This window comes from Talpa occidentalis, unplaced genomic scaffold, assembly GCF_014898055.3.
Source record: "Talpa occidentalis isolate TD23 unplaced genomic scaffold, MPIMG_talOcc4v2.1 talOcc4.9, whole genome shotgun sequence".
Taxonomy (NCBI): domain Eukaryota; kingdom Metazoa; phylum Chordata; class Mammalia; order Eulipotyphla; family Talpidae; genus Talpa; species Talpa occidentalis.
In genome coordinates this window covers 48798664-48821267 of record NW_023605305.1, presented here as the reverse complement: position 1 = coordinate 48821267, position 22604 = coordinate 48798664, and the positions used below count along the sequence as shown (strand labels likewise).

The window sequence follows — 22604 nt, the reverse complement described above, 5'->3', positions numbered from 1 at the left end:
CTCCTGCCTACCATGTGCCTGGTAAATCCCAATAAAAGCCTGAAAAGCCACTAGGGGCTCCAGAATTCCTCCTTTACCCAGCCTGCTGGATCAGAAAACCTGCTCAGTGGCCATTCCTGCCTCTATACTAGTTTAATTGGAAAGTTTGGTCAAGCATCAAAGGAAGAATTTTCTCCTCTCAAACCCTATCCCATCTCAAGAATAGGGATGAGATTTTTAGGATGGAAATTCCTGGGCAAAATTAAATTGGAATAACATTCTTCTTTAGCAAGCAGTTTATTTAAGAGCTATTAATAGTTTTGTTTCAGGGAAGATTCCATCACCATCCTTTGACTTCAGGTGTCAGACTCCCTTTTAGGAATTTACTGGTGCTGTGGTAGAAGAACCAGATCAGTGTCTGCTTTGATACACTCATAATAGCCTATTATTTGGCAAAGGTATTGTGTATAAGGTAGTCAGTGAATGTCAGCCTATTGGAAAAATGACAAATAAAGCTTCCTTCTTTAGGTTAGGGGCTAAAATTCTCAGTGCCTGCTGGCCCATATGTCAGTTGTTGCTTCTGACCTTTTCTAATTGAATTATTCTCCCTTAGTGAACCAGATAAAAACAATTTTAATAGGTGGGGGAAATAGGGGTACAGCATAGCTTTCCTATTAAAAATAAATGTTCCCCCTCAAAATAATTTATTTCAGGACTTATTGAGCCATGTAACTCAGTCAGAAAAGCAATACTAGGAAGAAAGTGGCAGCAAAATTAGTCTTTCTTAGCCAGAAGAAGGTCAGAGCTGCTTTGTGTTTTTGAAATTTCACTTTTATGTGAACCTCCTGGCTGGGGCTCTGGCTGAGGCTGGTTTAATGATGATCCTGATCCCAGTGGTACTGAAGAACTTAGCAATAAGCTGAATGCCCAGTCTCCTTCAGTGGAGTGAAACCACCTCAAATCTCTATCTTAAATCCTTGTTAGAACTTGTAGTTGTTTTAAAGTTATTCTTAAATATAAATTTTCATTTTCAAAGAGATTACAGGGACTCAGAAAGCATTCACATCAGGGGCAAACTTATGTCTGATTTTGTGCCAGACCTATTTCCACAGGAAAAGCTTAGCTTAACTCCCTGTAGGGTAAGGTAAAAGTATCAGGCTTTTCTGCCTTCCTGCCATTAGAATAGATGATGGAACCCTGTGGTCCTGAATGCATGCCTGATGGCGGGCACGTGGAATAGGGTGTGGGCATATGTAGATGGGAGTCACCTGGGCTAAGACTGGGCTTTTAAGGGCGGTGTCACGGGGACGCCAGCAGACGAGAAGAAGCAGAAGCAGAGAAAAGAGGCCACAAGAAAACACCGGAAAGCCCAGATAGAATGAAGACTTGCTGGGGGCTCGGGAGGCCTGCCAGCCTCCCAGCCCCCCAGGACCCCTACCTGCCATGTACCTGGTAAATACCAATAAAAGCCTGCAAAAGCCACCGAGGGCTCCAGGACTCTCTCCCCCTTTACCCTGTCTGCTGGATCAGAAAACCTGTTCAGTGCCCATTCCTGCCCCTACACTCACGTTCCAGTTAAGTGAAAAAGTGAAGGGAGAGGGGCCTCCCCTGGTGGCGCAGTGGTTGAGCGCTGGGCTGCAAAGCTGTCCGCAGCCTCTGCAGCACCGGCTCGATCCCTGGCACCGGCGAGGGTCCCACATGGCTCAACTAGACCTCTCCTGCGGCGCCTGCTGCTCCCCTCAGAAGTGTATTTTGTCAGTCTGTCTGTTCTGTTCCCCGCTCTGGTGAATTCTCTCACCCTTCTGCGCTTCTGACTGTACCCAGTGCTTGTATAAAAATTTTTTTTTTTTTTAAGTGAAGGGAGGGCCTCCCCAGTGGCACAGCGATTGAGCGCTGGGTTGCGAAGCTGCCCGTAGCTTCTGCAGTGCTGGTTCGATCCCCGGCCGCTGTGCGAGGGTCCCACATGGCGCGCAGACCTCTCCTGCTGCCCGCTGCTCCCCTCAGCAGTGTACTTCGGTCCTTCTGCCTGCTCTGCTCCCCGCTCTGGCTCTGGTGAATTCTCTCACCCTCCTGCTCTTCTGACTGTACCCAGTGCTTGTATTAATAAATAAATAAATCTTAAAAAAAAAAAAAGGAAAGAAAATCTTAAAAAAAAAAAAGTGAAGGGAGAGTGAATCATTTCATTTCTCTTCTAAAAGGGTAAAGTGGCAGGAAAAGTTCTTTTATCTACTTAGATATACTCCTACTTGATTACAATCTTTCCTTTTTATTTATTTTTTCTTCTTTTGTCTTAAGGAAAGTATAAGCAGGGAGAATGGCTGATAAATGAATTAGAAGAAAAAGCCAAACCTTCCATTAATTACCTTTATCAGGTTAGCAGCCAGCATGCCTTAGGTAGAGAAAGGTGATTAGCATTCAGAATATTGAAAATCACATCAATTTAGGAAGGGCATGATTTAAGATAAGTTGAAGGGTAAGTTAGAAAGAAGGAACTTTTTTAAGCCTAAGTATAAAAGTAGGATCAGATCAAATGGTGATTGTTAATAAGTTAAGAATTAGTTAGAAATAAAGCCCCTAATTATACCTAGAGTATTTAGTAGATTCATTTTGTTAGAAAGGATATTAGAAGTCAGTCAGACCAATTTCAAATCTTTGTTTGCAAGGAGCAGACATCATCTCCAGCTGACATCATCCAAAGAGGAGAATTTATTAAAAGTTTATAGAACCTATCTAGATGGAGGCCATGCCTGGGGAATGAAGTGGACCCAGGAACCTGATCTTTACTTTAAAACTGATGCAAAAAGGAACACAAAAAGTAAAATTAAAAATAAAATAATTGAAGTTGATGCATATACACTTTTGACATAAGCTATCATTTGTACATAACCATGGTTGAAATTCTAGATAAATATTTTGAATTCTGAAGTTGAAAACAAATCTATGAAGTGCTGATAGAGGGCCTCCCTGGTGGCGCGAGGGGTTAAGCACCACACTATGAAGCAACCTGCAGCCTCTGCAGCAGGAGTTAGACACCCGGCTGGCCAAGGAGCTGACCCATATGGCGCAGCAGACCTCTCCTGTCTTGCCCGCTGCTCCCCTCAGCAGTGTATTTCAGTTAGTCTGCCTGTTCTGTTCCCCAATCTGTCTCTAGTGAATCCTCTCACCCCTCACATCTCTGGCCTGTACCCCAGCTCTTGTATGCATAAATAAAAAAAATCTTTAAAAATAAATAAATAAAGCACTGATAATAACCCTGTCCTAAAAACACAGCTGTATATGTATAATCTCTCCAGCATGGACTGTTTTGTGTATCTGCTACAGATGATTCTCCATGGAATTGGCAAAAACATTGAAAGGGCACCATTTTGCCTCCCAATGACAAACATCCATCTTAGATTATAAGCACCAGTATGCCATGAACTGAACTTCCTAAGTGGGGGAGCTCCTGGATGCTAGGTGCAGAACTGAGTGATCTACATAACACAGAAGACAGGCAGGCTTGTCTTCTGCTTTTCTACTTTCTTGTTTTTCCAGTTTCAACTTGCACCCAGGAACTTGAAGGAGATGTGTGGTGGAGAGACTTGTAAGAGATAGTGGGAAAGATATGCAGAGCCTGTCCTTAGAAAGAGACATTATCTTGATTTGTAAATGTCTTTCACACTAAGAGTATGGTTCCTTTGCCTTTGTGTACATAGAAGGTGCACCATTTAGTGTTTGAGGTACCTGGGTTACCCGTTGGCCTCACACTAACATAACTACAAATACAAAACCTGTAGGGACCCCAAACTTCTTGGACCAGTCCTCTCTTTTGGTCATCAATAAAATGGAGCCCAAAGTAACATATTCAGGATTTCCTGGAGCATTAGCAGTAGAACCAGAAGAGTCAAGGTCGTTGAATGGCTGCACTGTCAGCTGTGGTGCCTTGGGCAACACTGGGGACAATAAGGAAAAATAACTTAGTTAAGAAACAGACTTCTCTGGTACCAGACTGTCCTTGGACAACTACTTAATACCTCTCTGAAACTTCATTTGTATGAAGGGGATATTGAAATTCCTTATGGGGTGAAGTTGTCATGAGATTAATTGAGATGCCTATGCATGGCTCTTGGCACAATGTCTGGAACATAAATGTGTTTCATATTTATAGCAGTTAATTGTTATTATTAATCCAAAAATTTAGTCAGCTCTTTGATAAATAACAAAGAACCCTGAAACTCAATGGTATATAAGAATATTTCTTTCCTATTCATAGATCTATAATCAGCTATTATTCTGCTGAGTTAACTGAACTTGGATCCAATTTGGGGCTCATGTCTGCTATATGAGTTTTCTCATCCCAAGATCCAGCTGAAGAACTAACCCCTATTTAGGGGTAAGGGAAGGGGAGAAGTATACGAAATGAGAGAGGGAAGAGGGAGGAAAGAAGTATAAGAAATGGGAACTATGTGGTGCTTCTGAAAATCTCTACTGGGAAGTATAGCAATTTTTAGTTCTACTTGGGTTACATCAGTCAAAGCAGTTCTTTTGGCCAAGCCCAAGGACAGTGAGGCAGGAAAGTTACTGTTCCCACAAGCAAGCCACATTCAAGAAGGGAATGAATAATACCACCCAGCACAGGAAGGTTGAAAGAAAATCTAGGGTCATTGAGACAAGGGCTTCTGGGTATTTTTAATAGTCTGAAACAAGAAGCCACACAGGCATCCATAACACCTCATGTCTTCAAAAGTTATAGCCTCCTTAGGAAAAACAGAGATCCAAGGAAGGCAACAGAATTACTTAGCATGGAGTGAATATCAGGATACATAGCCCCTTCCCTTCTCCCAGAAGCTTCACTTAGGTGTAATAGGGTGGTCCCCAGGAAAGGGGGAGGTTCCAGCTTCCCTGCCCCACCCAAGGAAGGGTGGAGCTGAGCAGGGAGAGAAGCTGCAGAAGAGACTGAGGAAGGAAGGAGCAGGATGGAGCCAGGAGACCTGGAGGAGGTGCATGGAGCCTAGAGACACGTGAAGAAACTGCGCTTGTCTTTTGGTCGTGGACTGGGTGACACAGATGTGGGTGAGACCCGTGGGGAGGTGACCATGGCAGCTTTTATCTTGATGTTGATTTTGCTCTTTTCCTTCCGGGCTTGTCTGGTTGTTTGTGACCCTTTTCTGTGGGTCCCCACTGGAAGATGTTTTAGACTTGTGGTAGACTTTGGGGCCTTGTTCTGGGCCGATCCCATATGGATGGACTTTTACCCACGAGGGGATGGGTAACTTTGGGTGTTTCATTTAGAAACTAGACTCTTTGCCTTACCTGTATTGTTTCCTAGTTTAATTAAAGTTCCTTCCCATTAAAGTCTCCTATGTTTTGTGTTGATGCGGCGGATGGCAGAACCCATGTAGAATAGGCAGGTTTGCAGGGTTTGGGCTGACCCTCTCCCTGTCCTATAACATAGGTAGAAGAGATGTAGTTTTAGAGGCCATTGAGCTCAATAGCATTTCCAGACCTAAAAGATGTTTCAAAGGTTTCATATCTTAAAAACAGCAATGGTATGAGTCTTCATTTCCATGAATCAAAAAATAATAATTTAGTATATTGTTTATATGAGAGCTATTTACCTTTTTAGTAGAAGAGGTTGAGAACTTCCAACTGTGTATTGAGGAAGCCTGTTTGGTGGTCAGTGGAGGTTAAATGAGTTTGCTCATAACTTGTAACTTAATTTATGACACAGATTAACACTGCTAGCTACATATTTGTAAATTGTTTCTATTCAGTCATAGTGTTTACATTTGTTCACAATTCTGAATTAATGAGGAATTTAATGAGAAAGAAAAAATATAATTTTGCCATTTTTTCCTCAGTATTTTTCTCCAGATCCATACATTTCTATCATCTGAAAAAGGACTACCCAGAACATCAAGTTATCGCTTATATTTCAAAATGTAATGTAAGGAAGAATAATAAATCAGCGTTACTTATGCACACTGTCTCTACCCAATAATCTATTATGGAAATAAACATTAATGATGTTTTCAGAGCCATTCCAGAGTAGAGAGATCAGAACTATTCTGTATTTCTATTATCTGTATAATTCGGTACTACTGCACAGGTTTATCTCTCTGCCTGAAAGAGTCTCCTCCTTCTTTTCCTGCCTGGTGTTCTTATTTAACATGAATCCAGAGCTCAAGTTTTACCACCTATCGGGGAAGGAATTACCATCTTCAATTTCCCCCAATTGTGCCTTTTTCTCCCTCTGCATTCCTATAACAATGATATTACCTCCTTCCAGTCCTATTTTTGAAAATAGTCATGGAGCCTCTCTCCTCCACTTACTGTGAGTTGAGATCACAGACAGCTGGGTATTTCTAATGCCTCACACAGTGCACTCAACAAATCTTTCTTGAAAAGGAAGAGAGTAAGCAGAAATGAAACTTAATAAGATTAGAAACCAGATAGGCTGTGGAAGGAGATTGTTTCAGGAAGAAGGAACGTATACACAAGTAAAGATACTAAAAAGAGGCTGACAGGCACAAGATGTGTTTAAGAAGCAATAAATGATCTCCATGATGAGACAAGAGAGATCAATAAGAATATTCCTGGAAAATACAGTTGGGAATTTAGGTTTGTCAGGATCTTGAGAAATACCCATTGTCTACTCTGCTTGGGTTGCCATAAGAAAATACCATAGACAACAGAAATTTATTTTCTCAGAGTTCCAGAGGCTGAAAGTCAGTGAACAGTTTGCCAGCATGGTCAGTTTCTCTGAGAATTTTGTTCCTGGCTTGTTGCCTTCTCACATGGGGGAAGATAAGAAAATCTAGTGTTTCTTCCTTTTCTTAAAAGGGCACACTGTCGGGCCTCCCCGGTGGTGCGGCGGTTGAGCGATGGGTTGTGAAGCTGCCCACAGCCTCTACAGCTCTGGTTCAATTCCCGGCTGCTCCCCGGCCACTGGAGGAGGGTCCCACATGGCGCACAGACCTCTCCTGCCGCCCGCTGCTCCCCTCAGCAGTGTACTTTGGTCCTTCTGCCTGCTCTGCTCCCTGCTCTGGCTCTAGTGAATTCTCTCACCCTCCTGCACTTCTGACTGTCCCCAGTGCTTGTATAAATAAATAAATAAATCTTTAAAAAAGAAAAAAAAGAAAAAAAGGGCATACTGTCTCTACCCAATAATCTATTATAAAAATATACATTAATGATGTTTTCAGAGCCAATCCCAATAGGAGAGCCATACCCTCGGGACATCATGTAAAGTTCATTACCTCCCAAAGACCCAATCTCCAAACAAGATCACACTGGAGGTTTGACCTTAAGCATGTGAATTTGGAAGGGATATGTTTCAGACAATACTCAGCGATTTAGGGCCAGTGCTGACTTAATGAAGTGAACCGCAGAGATCCCATCGTTCATCCCTGCCATTCCTGAAGTTCCATTGTTCATGTAAAAAAAGTGACTGAAATCCCAGAAATCCACATTTCCAATCAAAGGGGCTTTAAAGTCCAAGGGCAAAAGCAAAATGACCTTTTAATATTTGAGATGAATGAACAAAGTAATTTTTGTGAGTAGTATCTTCTATTTCTACAACAGCCATAAATCATACCTTTGGGAGCTGTACTATTTTACTTTTAAATGTACATTTTGAAAAGAATGCCATCATTTCTTATTATCCTCCTTTTGTACAATTTCATTGCATTCATCACTCGTCAGAGAGCCCTGTTGATTCTATGGCAGGAAAACTATTTGTTATATTCGCAGTCCAAGTGCCTACTGATTAACACGCATTTTGCTTTAGCTGAACAGGATGGTAGGGAATCCTTCTCTAAAATTTATTCCCTTCTCCATTTACCTACAGTTCATTTTTCATTATTTTCCAGGTGTGGATTCCTTTCATTTAGTGCAGTCTCTTAAGAATCACTATCCACAGTACAATGGTTTTATACATTAGAAATATTCGTGTTTATTTGCAAATGATTCCATCCAAGATCGAGGATTCTGCTGCCTGATTTGCAGAAAGTTGTTGCTGCCTAAAGATTTTCTGGACATGTCCTATTGATAGATAGTACAAATATACTGTGTTAATATAATAAGCCAACTCCAGAGGATTTCCATAGCTCCCAACTATCGAATGATACACCAAAATATATGACTGGGGACAGCTGAAATTGTTTCCACACTTTGAGTTCTGCTTCCATTAGACTGCTTCACAGTATTAGATTGAATCCCTAGGTGCTACTGATAATCATCAGCTGTTTCTCTTACCCAGTCTCTTTGTTTAAATGTATTCTTTCATTATCCATGTGCTTTTTTAAAAAAATGGAGGAAAAAAGAGTGTTTTTAATTGAATAATCTGTATTCTGTCAGGTATTCCTTCTCCCTGGGAAAGTATATGGAAAGTTACTTTGCTATTTTTATTTATCCTGCCAGTGTAGTATATTGATGAAAGAACCGAGGTCCAATAGTGTTAAAACAAGACATGAAATATTGATTAATTCTTTTTTTAAATTCCCTTTTTACTCCTGAGTGTAGCAGATTTCAGAAGCTGCTGCCAATATTGTGCTATCCAATAAACCTCCATTATTAGGTGGGTCTTGATCCCCTTCGGGCTTTGATAAATGATTTTTATGCTTTGGAAATGTTAGCTTTGAGTGCCCCAGGCCTTGTTTTCATCAGTTCATAGAAGAAATGAGTGAGAAACAGTAGAATTTAGGCTGCAAAGTTTGAGTCAAAGGCACCCAAAGGAACCATTCCATGAAGAGGAGGCAGTGTAGAGACTGAAGTTACTAGATTCCTTGTCCGTGTTCCTGACACTTTCTTCCATTCTTCACTGAACATCCCCCATTGGAGGATGGTGTTAAAAAGTAAGACTCAATACTGGCTGAGTCTGAATGACTCCACAGACTTGTAAATAAGGCAAAAAGAGTAAGATGTTTGGCTAGTGAACAGGCAAAGAAGACACTACAGTTAAGGAGAACCTGGATTTTTAGGGTAGAAAACATTGGGAAAGATCACTCTAAGCCTAGAGCAGGCACTAGGAAGTCAAGAAATCTATTCTCTGAGAACACAGGTGAGGTTGGAACAGTGGTGACTCCAATAAAAGTGTGCAAAGGAACTTACTGCACAGGACAATTACCTTCCCTCAACCCCCCCCCATACACACACACCAAATAATTATCTCATCAATAAGTCTGAGACTGAGAAATACTAATATAGAGAAAGAGCTCTTATTTTGCCCACTAAAGTATGAGCTTATAGATTTCAAAAGCCCAAGTCACTGAACTAATATTCAATGATTAGCAGAGCATTTTGTAATACATTCCATTTTCTTTTGAAGAGTGACTACTTCAGTTTCCTCAGTTCCTCCCCTGGAATTGTCCGAAAGGGAAATATCACTCACCTAGAAAGTTTCAGCATTCCAGACAATAGGAGAAAATGCTTCACAGCATGTTTCTAGAAAAGAGATGAGAGAGCATGCTCAGAAGCAATGGTGCAGGTGAATGAGGCATGCTGACAGCCGAAACTATTGAGATTGCTTTAAAAAAGGATAATTTGACAGACAAGGAATCCCTGTGAACATGTAATGGCCTTTAGACATCAAGGAGCAGGGGTAAACTTGAAGAAGCAAGGTAGATTATATTTTATTGGTAATAAACTAGATGAAAGATCATATTTTAAATAATATGCCTTCAAGCATGTGCTCCATCAAGTTGTTGACAGCATCATTTTTCCAAGAGATGAGCAAGTAAATTTAAGTAGTTTCCAAGTGGTAAGTATCTTGATTACCAAAGAGCAGTGGGATGCAAAGCTTGGCCAGTGGAAACAGATGATTGATAGTTTCCTCTTAACACTCCTGCTTTTATTTTCTCCTGCATGGCTCATTATTCTGCTGCATTAATTTAAGCTTCCTTATTGTATTGAATTAGGGGCTTAAATTATCTTATCATTCTTATGAAAATTTTGATTGTTGATTTGCAAATGACAATAATTGTTTTTATAGAGTCCAAAATGTGGAAGTCACAAAAAATGTTATGGCTGATGACTGGCTGGTACATAGTTAGTGCCATGTGCATGAGTGATAAATTACAAGACATTATTTGGTCCCAGAGGAGATCCTTTAAGAAATTTTTAAAGCATCTGGTAGTTATCACTAGGACTCTCCAAGCTGAAAAACATAAACAATTTCTTATATATCAACTCAAGTCATTTTGTTGTTGTTTTCACTGACTCTCAAAAAGGCCTACTTGGGTTTAATTTATACTCCCTCCTTTCTAATATGTTTGCACAATAGAACTTGGAAATGGTGCAGCTGTAAGAATCCCAGAGCCAGTTCCATCCAGATCAGTAAATTCCTTTAGGAACCCAGATCACCATTACATTTGTATGGATGAATTCTTGAATTAATTTAGTAATTGTCATTATTACATCATAGGCATCATTATATGGACATTGGCTCTAACTGAGGGGCACTGAGCGCTCGCAAAGTGTAAAGGAGTACACTAAAAGAAGTCTGACCATGCGTACTCACAAAGGCAAAGAAAGCAGACTCTTGGTATAGAAGATCTTTAATAGAACTGATGTGCAAAGAGAGAGAGAGAGAGGGAAGAAAGATTTCAAATATCAGAGTCCCAATAAAACTCTGAAAATGATCTATTCCCCTTATGAGCAAATTCCCAGCTAAATAGACAAAACCCAAAGTGGTGTGACTGAGACCCAAATGCTTGTCACAAGTCTAAAGTACCTTCTGAAGGTGAAACTTAAGAAAAGGGTTAGGCAGTCCCCAGTGAGCTGGCACTGAAGGAAAGACCTAAAATTCAAAATATCACAAATAATCTACCACAAGGTCAAGATAACGGCTGCCAAGTCTCTGTCTATTTCTGCTAAGGACCAGGAGCAACCTCCCCATATCTCTCTCCCATATGTCTCCTTCAAGTGTCTCTCCAGCTGTTCTCCTTTTCCTTCCACCTCCAATATATGTCTACTCCTCCTTCCCAGCTGCTGCCCAGCATGCCATGCTGGGAATTGTAGTCCAAGGCGGCTGCAAGGAAGTGGGCATGGGTAATATGGCTCACATTTACTGTGCTAATATTTTTCCTCCTGTCATGAGATGTATCTGTAATAAATCCACTTTGTTAGCCCTGGTATGAACCATGGATAGGAAACCTGACATGATTTCATATCCCAGATATATTAGAGGCATCAGGAAAAGAAGAAGCAACAGCCTGATTAAATGTTATTTGTAGGACAGGACACTTGGGCAATATGAACCTCCCCAGTCTGAATCAAATGCAACATAGCTCATTGGAAGTGTTTTTGTGCTAGTTATTATGATCTGTCTACCCAGAAAGAAAATTAATCAGGTTAATCTTGAAAGTAATCAAGGATCAGAAATGTGGTAATCTTTCCTTATTAGGTGGTGAGATGGGAAGATCTTTGACCAGATGCCAAGCCCTAATATTCTTGATATTCCTGACCCTCATTTCCTGTGGTAAAGAATAGATGGACAGGCATGCCACTTCAGTAATTGTTCTCTCTTTATCCTTTGAGATTTCTGTTCTCAGAGCTTCCTGTTGAACTCTCAAAAATGACTATCTAGAATGGACCAGAATGAGCCAAGAGGGGTTGTTTTTAGAGTAAGGGACTGAGTGTCATACAATTCCCTCTTTAGTCTGGAGTTATTATATTATCTTGACTCTTGAGACTTAGCAATTCCATGAAGGTCTGAACTCCTAGGGGAAAAAAAGCATAAAAAGAAAAATACCTTGACCCAATTTCGATTTTTTTTCCTCACTATAATTAAGCTTTGCCTTCAATATGATGGTCCACTTGTGTCCTTTGTCCTAAATAGCCATTCCAGTACCATGAGCAGTAGTATGAAGTAGGAAGATATAGAGCTCCTCCCTCCTAAAGTTGAGTGACGATTGCCACTACCTTAGAAAGTAAAATCTTTATACCCTTTTAAAATACACCCAGACATCTAGTAGCATCCTATTACATAAGTGCACATTAAATGTGATCTAACTAATTAATGTGCTTATTAATCTTCCATCCAACATGCATGGAGGCTAATAATTTAGAATGACTGTAACTTAAATTAGATTGATTTGATGTTGATCACAGGATCATTTGATTTAAAAATTGGAAGAAGCATTTGACATGACTTAGTTCAACCATCTCATTGTAGAGATTAGGAAACTAAGATGAACTAAAAAGGTTAAGTAAGTTGCCAAAACCTTATATTTGGACAACAGCCAGAATGTGAAACCAGGTCTCCTCACTCTCCATTCTGTATGCACTCAGTACTGACTCGGATTGATGCTTTGTTGTATTATACTGTGAGTAATTGTTTTAACATGCTTGGCTTACCCACTTGACCACATGCTCTTTAAGAAAATATTCATCTCCAGCTTCTAATACAGTCAGCGGCACATAATAGGATCCCAATAAATGTTGAAAAAATGAATAAATGGGTGACTAGTGAGATCTGTTTTTTTTTTCCTCAACATATACAAATAAATGCTGTAATTTTTATCAATCTCCTAATGTTTGGTCTGCCTAATTGAAGAAGGATAGGATAGAAAGCTAGAAAAAAGTAGGATAAGCAGGCAAGGAGAGGAAAATCAGGTATACAATTGAGTAAGAAGAATAACCAGAAAATCTCAGTGCATAGACAAAGTTTCTAGAATCAGTTTGGGAGATTTTTGTCAAGACTCTTGCCTCTTTTGATCTTTCCCAATTTTCAAATAAGGACTTTTTAAGCAGATGGTACTTTAAGCAGTTCCCATCATTGCTGTGCCTCCTCAGACCCAGGAATGCAGGATTGACTGCAGGTTGAGTTGTATAATAAGCATAGTTGCTCTTTACTGGATTTCACTTCCCTGTACATCTTCCCACCCATTTGGCACCCATTCCTAACCCATGCTGCTGCTACTGTTCCTATCACAGAGGAAAGTGCATGTAACTCAATGTGATCCTCTTTCTGGAATATTTTCCATTTAAAAGACACACCAGGAGAAACACAGGAAGGCTGCTTACACTGTGGCATTTCAGATTCAATGACAAGCAAGCAGAGGGGACAGATACATGTGGACTGCCTTTGTCTCTCTTTGCACATCATCCAAAGTCACTGAAATAAAGGCTAAAAAACAGTTACTCGACCCCACTGTGAGTTTTTGTTCCTCCTGAAATGCTTACCATTGTAAGTAATTTGATATTAAGCAGTGCCTGTTTAAAAAAAAGAATCAAAAGATTCGGGTTCCTAAATATAGCACACTGATGGCTTGGTTCTAGAGGACTGCTTCAGTAGGATTGGACATCGGCGGGGCAATGACTGGCTGGAGGGTCGTGTCCAGATAGGGATTATCAGTGTCTAAGTGTCACTTTGGAGAAGAGCTGGCTGTGCTTACTTGCCAAGAAATCTAGATGGAATGTGGGAAACTTAGCCTGTTTTAGAAATGGTGCTACATAGTCACCAGACAACCTGAGGTGACCCAAATGCCCCTATAGGGAGAGTTTTAAGGAGGTAGGCAGTCTTCTGTTTTAGGTAGATTGGGTCACCTTTGTCAAAGACAAGTATAAAAACCCAACTTTTCCTCAAATATCTCCCTGGACCATTTAGAATTTACCAGACTCCTCCAATCAGCACTCTGCCTAATTACAACAGCCACTCTCCATCTTCATTGACTGCTTTTCCTCTCCTCCTTACATATACCAGATATTTCCATATCTGTGATTTTGCCTTAATGTTTCCTCTTCTTGAAAGACTTTTCTTTCATGTAGTCAGTGGAACTAGTGTCATCTGTTGCCTATCACCAGAAGTAAAAGTCTGGACCCTTGTCTCATTGCATCATGGCAAACACATCAAGGAAAACACACCGGTCAAGCATTGGATGGAACATTTCACTCACATGAAGAGACAGAGAAAGATAACCCTAATAACAGGCATCAGTTCCTCATGGCCAGTGGGCCCTTCCCAACAGCTGATGCATGGCCATTGGCCTGATTGAAACTCTTTTGTGCCACGGAACAAAGAACCCATTCCCCTCTTTACAGGAGACAGATATAGCAGCAAGGTTGACCAGATGCCAAAAGGCATACATGCTCAAGCATACCAAAAGAGCATGCAGTAAATCTAAAATAAGGCAACATACTCCCACACAAGGTGGCACCTCTAGCACAGGTGTTAAGAGCCCATGATCACTTGTGTAGGAAGTGCCCCAGCCTCAAGGCCCATTGTTAATGCGGCTGAAACAGGTAAAAGGATGGCACATATGAGGCTGCCTTTCCCAACATAAACCACATGGCTTCTTTCCCTGGCTATCCTCCCCATATATTCCCCCCAAATCTTTGCTTCTATTATCAAGGGCCTTCACTAATCAAGCTTTATAACATAATCACCTCTAAATCTAACTCTCAGCCTCCATGAAGACAACAGCTTTGGTTGTTTAGTTAACTGCTGTATCCCATCTACAGCAATGATGGGCTCATAGTAGGTATACTATAAAAAAGTATTGAAGAGGTTGGCAACATAGGTCTGTAAGAAGAAAAGTCTTGTCTCGTAATGCCTAGAAAGCAATGAAAGAAAACTTTTCAGGAGTTTCCATAGGCCAAGTCAGTCACCTATATGGCATCCAATTTTCACTTAGAAACCCAGAAACTCTGGAGAAAGTGATATGTCCAGGTAAGTGAGATAAAACCATTATCATTCAGTTTCCATCAGAGCTCCAAGCAATTTTTGGAAACCTGTCCTCTGATACATAGCACTAATTTGTGTCTTACAGAAAATCAAAAAAAATTATTTTTCACCTGAAGGGAGCAGGATTATTTGACTTCAGATATTTGCCATATGGCTTCTCTTCCATACAACATTGCTTCTAGGCTTAAGGTAGTAAGAATCAGAGCATGCCTATAAATTATTCAGAGATAATTCAAAATAAGTGTGTAACTTAGACAGATTGTCATTTCTTAATGCTTTTTTCTGATAACAAGTGCTATGTTCTTGACAAAAGTGTCATTTCTCACCACACTTTATTGCTCTGTGTATTTTTTCTGTGTTTTTTTTTTGTTGTTGTTGTTGTTGGTTTTCCCCCCACAGAGTCCAGTCTGGCTCTTATCTCAGCACGGGGTGGTTTACCTTCATTCTGGCCATGGATGCCTGTTACAGCATTCACGTCTATGGGATGATAAATGACACCTACTGCAAGTAAGATTACAGGAAATTATTTTTATGCATCTCCTATTCTGATATGTTGTCAAAATATCACAATTCATTTTACTATCATAAATCTGAGAAACAGATAAAGCAACAATTATTTCCTGGGGTTCTTTGCTGACATGACATTTTATTGTCAGTGCGTCAAGTTGTGAGTTTTAAGGGTGATAAAAAGAAAAATATTTACCACAATCTAATGTCAAATGCCAGAAGAAACATTTTCCCTTTAATCAGTGGCTTATCAGGGACTGTGGCTTGGAAATCCAGAGCAAGTTCAGTGGTTATTTAATTTGCAAAGCAAGTTTGTCATCTCTGCTCCTCTAATGACTTGATAGATGGTTGTCTGCTCAACGCTCAATGGTTATATCTGATCATGAAATACAAAATGTCCTAAAACCTCAGAGAAACTGACAACAAAATTACATTTTACTAATAAGTGAGTAATCTCCCAGATCCTTATTTAAAATGGGTATGTTAATCCACAATACTGTGGATTAACCTTTCTCGTAGAATAGGTTCTAATTAGATAATAAAACAAATCCTCCATGCTTTATCAAGGTAATTGAGAATATTTCCCTACCAACAACTGACACAAAATAATTCATAGTGTTTCAATCATATTGTCAGAATGGTAACTAAGTCATAATTTTCATGATGAAATATTTCTACCCTAAGTATAAGCATAATGGAGTACAATGAATCAAAAAATTTTTTAAGGTTTATATATTTATTAAAGAGCTGGAGTATAGGCCAGAGGCGTGGGAGGGTGAGAGGATTCACCAGAAACAGAGTGGGAGCAGAACAGGCAGATCTACTGAAATACACTGCTGAGAGGAGAAGCAGGCAGAACAGGAGAGGTCTGCCATGCCATGTGGGTATCTCCCTGGCTGGCTGGGACTCAAAACCGCACTGCAGAGTCTGAGGACAGCTTCAAACGCTGTGCTCAACCCGCTGTGCCACTGGGGTGGCCCTGAATCAAATATTTTACTCTTGAAAAATCACAAACCTTCTTCAAGCTCTACAGGAGCATCAGGCTATCCAAAGTTTGCTTTCATTATATACTATTTCCTCCTTTAAAGGATAGCTATATTGTTTTATATGTTTGAATGTAATTGGTGTGATATGTACATTTTGTTTGATTTATTAAAGTATTAAGGACCTGATACATTTTCCTAAAAGCTTTTATATATAATAGCTTTTAACTGAGTCCATGGATAAGAATCATGCATGGGTTTGCAAGTGAATGCATTTACTGGGCACATAATGGATTCTTGTAAATGAATGCTTCATTCTTCATCTCAATCATCTTCTTTTTTTTTCTTTTCTAGGACAGAAGGGCATAGAAAAGTTCCCTACCATTACTATGAACAAGGAAGAGATGAGTGTGATGAATATTTTCTTCATGAACATGCCCCATATGGGGGCCATAGGTTTATCACTGAAAAGAAAGTGTTTGCTAACTGGGCCAAGAAACACAGAATAATATTTACACACCCAAACTGGACAGTGTCTTGATATTGGTTTTCTGACCTTGCCATACCACTTGACATGATTATGATACTTCAACTGTGATGCTAAGGATGATGATGATGATGGTGATGATTACATGAACAATGATGATCAAGTTTCTGTACATTTTCAGATATGGGTGGTGACTCTGCCAGTAATTTGAACTTGGGATCCATGGAGGGTGGTTGTGCTCATTATATTCTTTCTGAAGGGTCAATACTACATACTGCACTTTATAATTTAACTGGAATTAAATGAAGGCCAGTAACTGGGCAGCAGTGACTTAAGAAACGGAAAGATTATCCTTAAAGATAGCTGCCAAGAATTCTTGAACAGGAAGGATCTTTCAAAAGCTATGGAATAAGGCCTCCTACGGCAAGGTTATTAACTCCAGGGGCTCACAAACCTGAGCAGCTCTATTATCTTGAAGAATGATTAATTGTTAAACATTGACCCCAGAAATGCAATCGGGGTGCAAGTATCTTACCATAGTTCCCAGTTAGTCTGCGGACAGGTAAGACTCTCCTCCTGACCATTTTTCTACAGTAATTTCTCCAGCTAAAGCCTCAGGCCATTACCCAATTAACAACAAAGATATCTTGGATATCCCTCCCATCAGGATTACTCGATTATCTCATATATTTAATTCAAAATGGGCCAAATAGCAAATCTTGATGAATTTCCACTCTTACCGCTCCATTCTCGCTACCCCAAACAATGTAACTAAACATGTTAATAGAATGATCTATGTTAATGTTTAGTTATGTTGAGCCCAAAACATTTCAGAAGGCTAGTAACATGTAAGATACCAACACTGTAATAACAGATACTGTGAAAACATTCTTAAAACATCACCAAAAGGGTTTGCTAACTCTTCAACATCCAACAACACAAACATATATGCTTTTTAAAATCATGAAACAGGGAAAGCAAAGCATATTTTTACATCACTTTATAACTTACCATACTTCATAATATATATTTGTATATTCAAATTTCTATTTTATAGGCCTAATTATGTCTCTCCATACATTACATTATCTTTGCCAAGTGCCAACTCTTAGACATGGAGAGGATATGATTCCTTGTATTTAATCTAATCAGAGTTTTTGCCTTCTTGGGGTTTATTTTCCCCATAGTGTACCACTTGTTATACCATATTGGCAACAGTAATGACCTTAATGTCCAAAGTGCTTTGTCATTTGGGGTCCTTTCACAGATATTATCCCATGTGATGCCCAAGACCATTCCATTGGACTATTGCCTACACCTTCTGATATTTCCTCAGCAATGATGTGTAGTTTGTTAATTGTTCTAATATATTCCATATTACTCCTCTTGCTAATATTTTCATAGAATAGCATTTATGTATAATTGTAACCAATTGATTTCAGTGCCAAATACATTACATCTGAATTATGCAAAAAGTATCACAAGGATGTACTGGACCATAGACTAGCACCCTTGTGAACACAGGTACTTTTAATTATTTTTAATGACTATTTAGATGGGGAAAGCATGAGATAGCAGGCACAACAGGAAGAAATGAAAGCAGAAAAATAGTTTCCTGTCCCCATCATAATATGATTCTGTTTTCCCTATCGATCACTAAATTTGAGAGGGTTAATTTGCTGAGAAAGTAGCTCAGAGACCAAAAAACATCTTTGCAAATGATTCAAAAGTCAGGCTTAATTTACAAAATATTCAGGAGGCTGGAAGTAATGTAATGATGCATTTCACCTCGGGGGTACTGTGGGTCTTTAGCAGTGCTAAAGGTCCTGTGCTTAGTTATCATTATTATGGGCCATCTTAGGCAAATGCCTCTTTCCAGCTCTCTTCTTTGTACCCCAGTACTCAAATTGATAAAAATAACAAAGTGCCACTTCTATCACTAGAACTGTTATTGTTGCTATTCTTTTGTTTCCTTGTGTGATTTTCAGTTCTGTGTATGTTAGTTTTTTCAAGCTAATGATGAATAGAAATGCCCAATCAAAGAAAATAAACAGATACAAATGTTAAAATTGTAATGCAGACTGTTTCCTCCCCTGTTGTGATATAGAAGTCTACTTTTAAATAAAAAGGAACCCTTGATTATCAAAATGCTTCAGGGAATGGCATCATTTATTTAGTATTCTAGTAAATGGAGGACCAACTCTGTTTGTTTTAACCCTTAACAATGACAAGATTTTGATAAATTCTTTGTTCTCCTGCTTCTTTATAGCTTCTTCCACGGAGATTTTTGAGGTGCCCTGTATTCCTCACTTTATGACAGTAATATGAGCAGAATAGTCAGTGCTTCCTCTGGAAGAGAGGGGGTTTCCTTCCCTCATCTCCCCTCAACTCTTTTTCCCTTCTCTTCCCTTCCTTTTATCTTAACTAAATCTCTATACTTTTTATTGTTGTTGTCTCTTGTCTCTTTTTTTTCCTAAAAGTGGGAAACAAAAGCACATGATTCTCAATTTGGAAACCTAATTGAATGATCTTCAGTGTAATCAGCACTTTGATAGAATCACATGGCTGACTTTTCTCTGCAGTCAATTTTCTCTAGTTCCATGTCCTGTTCTTTTTTACTCTCAGCCTCCTAATTCTAGTTGAAGTACAAAGTCTAATTTTTCCCATATTGAGGAGAAATTTTACATCTAAGATTTGCTGATAGAGAAAGCATGTCTAAAGAGCAAATTCCTGGAAACTAAATTGTCATGCAGATTTCTGGTGAATTCCACTGGTTCCAGCCAACTGAAAGAAATTTCACCCACCATGTAAACACTGCAAAGTTTAACTGCACTTGCTTATCACTGATGTATACATATCCCAAAAGTTAATTAACATCTATGAAAAATATTTCTGTGCCATCCAAGGCTTTAGGCAAATGGACTGCAGAAAATGGCCACCGTTTGCTGAAATAAGTATAAGAAACAGAATCTAGGGCCTCCCCGGTGGTGCAGCAGTTGCGCGCTGGGCTGCGAAGCTGCCCGCAGCCTCTGCAGCACAGGTTCGATCCCGGGCTGCCGGGCAAGGGTCCTACATGGTGCGCAGACCTCTCCTGCCGCCCACTGCTCCCCTCAGCAGTGTACTTCGGTCCTTCTGCCTGTTCTGCTCCCCGCTCTGGCTCTGGTAAATTCTCTCACCCTCCTGCGCTTCTGACTGTACCCAGTGCTTATATAAATAAATAAATAAATCTTTAAAAAAAAAAAAAAAAAAAAAAGAATCTAAAAATAATAAATGCTTTAAATTCTGTGAAAACCTAGAAAAAGTATGGACATTTTAAAAGGGTTTTTAAATGAATATTCGAATCCTGAATTCATCTAATGGTAAGTCCTAATGATTTCTATTGTTATGATGGATTACTATGTTATCACTTGAATAGGAAAACTTTCAGAATGTGTGACGTCACAAACTTATCAAAAAATTAATTTGGGGGATGTTCATATATATGTATAGAGTACATTTGTGTGTGTGAATAATGGCATATGTGCCATTATTGTATGTTTTACGGTATGTATGAATCAGTATATATTCATTCAAAAAAAACGTATTTTAGACTTCATCTGAAACCTTTTAGTTTATATTTTGAATGCTGATGAAAAAAGAAAGCAAAAGTCCAAATTAAATGCATTGATTACTCGAAGTGCATAAAATCATTCAGTGGCAAGTCAGTCTGAAGAAGAATGCTAGAGAAACTGCTAAATCCAGAACTGAGAACACAATTAGGTGTCAGCAGTTGTCAGAAATCAGACCGGTAAGTATAGCAATCTGTATCGTAGTCTCTGGCAAGATTGCAGCTCAACTAAAGTCACGTTGAAAAACATCACATCAAGCTTCATTCACACTGAAATGAATGAACATTGGTCCCCTTATTCAAATGAGCCTGTCTTTAGCTTAAGCAAATGCACATTTGCATGATTTTTATTATATGGTTAGAGAACTGTGACCATTGTGAAAAAAGAAAATTATATAAGGAGATTGCTCTTTGAGGATTTGGAATGAGTCAGCCAATGTGGGAGCAAGAGTCTGAATTGGGCACTTTACTGACCTTTCTACAGGAATAAAGCTAGCAGAAGAGAATTACTTCTTACATTACCTCAGAGAAAAGACAACACTTAAGTATTTCACCTGGTGGTGTTAATTGGGTGTTAATTGTGAGCTTGCTTTAAATTTAATAAGCAAGGAAACACAATCAGATAGTTACCTTTTTTTTTAACAACATACAATGTTTAATGTGGCATGTCAAATACAAAGAACAAACTACGTTGTCCAGTGTCACATGTTTATGTCTTAGCACATGATTTGCAGTTCCCAGGTGATGAGGGGAAAAATGCTTTTCCCTTACCTTCATTTTTATTTATTTTTTATTTTTTTAATTTAAATTTTATTTTTATATTCCCCATATAATTTCAACCCCCTTATTTTTTACCCCAAGCCCTCCTTTCCCCGCCCCCCGCCCCCCACCCCCACCCCATCCCCCATAGAGTGTCTCTTGTTTATAGTTATTTGTTGATTTTGATATTTTCCTTCTTATAGTTATTCTTTTTCCTGGTCCCTTATTTAAGTTTTCTAGATTCCTGCTATGAGTGAGACCATCATCATTTTAATAGCATTAATAGATGGTGTTAGTGAAGAGCAGTGCCAGCCTTTGTAATTAATCTAGACTGTTACACTTGCCAGGGACTTTGGTGACCAGGCCACCCAACCCCTGCATTTTTTTTTTAAGATTTATTTATTTATTTATACAAGCATTGGGTACAGTCAGAAGCGCTGGGAGGGTGAGAGAATTCACCAGAGGCGCCACGTGGGACCCTCGCAGGTGGCCGGGGATCAAACCGGCACTGCAGAGACTGCGGGCAGCTTGCAGTCCAGCGCTCAACCGCTGCGCCACCAGGGGAGGCCCCCAACCCCTGCATTTTGAAGTTCACCCAATAGGGGTGAAGTGACGTACAAGTGACTGTAAAAAAGATGAATGACAGTATCAAGACTCACATTCTATCTCATCTCTCCTTCTGTAAGATTTTCCCACTATTTCTTAAGATTAGAACAGTAATTCATTAGAAAAATGAATCAGTGACTTACTGAAAGACTCTAATCCGGAGAAGCAAAGGCTCCAATTTGTGTTGGTTCTAATAATGACCAGAGAGATCCACACACTGTATGTAAAAATGTGCATATACTTGAAGGAACATCTCCCAGTAATTGTCTATATTCTCTATTATCTACATTTATTGCAAAGACTACACCATGTTCCATTATCATAAAACTCCAGGGCTAATATAAAGAAGTTTATTTCTTCTTTCCTTAGGTTGTTGAGTATGGAGGTTGTGTCTTGTAACTGGCAGGTCCGATTGCTGAATTTTCCCCAGAACCTTTGTGTCCTCATTCTCCAGGCATTCAGCTGAATGAGTTAGTGAACTAATCTCACTAGCTGGTGAAATGCTACCCCTTGGTTTCACCCTCATCTCTATAATGCACATAATCTTTTAACCCAGATATCATTCTTAAAGGTAAATCAAAGTCCCAAAAGCCACACAAGCTTTAATCACCACACAAGATTGAAAGGGATTTTTCTCTACAGTTTACCTATATGAAAGTTAGAAGAGGAGAATTTTGAAAATATATGCACCAGGCGCTGAAAATGGTTCCTGTGGCACAGAGATAACATATTGTTCTGTTGCTTGTTTTTGCTGAACCTTAGAGAAACCACTAGAGTAAAATTCCATGTAAATTGCTAAGGCATCAAACCAGAACTGTCCTTGGGCATTGTAACATTGCAGAAAAACTCATTTAGTTTTTTTTCAAGTTCTTTTTTTTTTCCTTTTCAGAATAGGCACAATTTGTTTTTGGAGTAAAAAGCTCTTCTTTCTCCACGGATATGTCTCTCTTTTTCATACCTTAGAGACTTCAGAAAAATAGAAGCTCACTTTCATAAAACTGAAGAACATCT

At 39.3% G+C, this 22604-nt stretch overlaps 1 protein-coding gene across 4 annotated transcripts in view; it reads left to right on the top strand.

Moving 5' to 3' along the window:
* The window catches only part of ST6GALNAC3 (ST6 N-acetylgalactosaminide alpha-2,6-sialyltransferase 3), a 526429-nt gene extending 507644 nt beyond the window's left edge, over window positions 1-18785 (top strand). For all 4 annotated transcript variants that reach the window (XM_054691817.1, XM_054691816.1, XM_054691819.1 and 1 more), the window contains 2 exons: window positions 15044-15151; window positions 16489-18785. In XM_054691817.1, the coding sequence (XP_054547792.1) occupies window positions 15044-15151; window positions 16489-16675 (295 nt within the window). In that variant the 3' untranslated portion in view covers window positions 16676-18785. The remainder of the gene's footprint in view (window positions 1-15043; window positions 15152-16488) is intronic.
* The last annotated feature ends 3819 nt before the right edge of the window (window positions 18786-22604 follow it).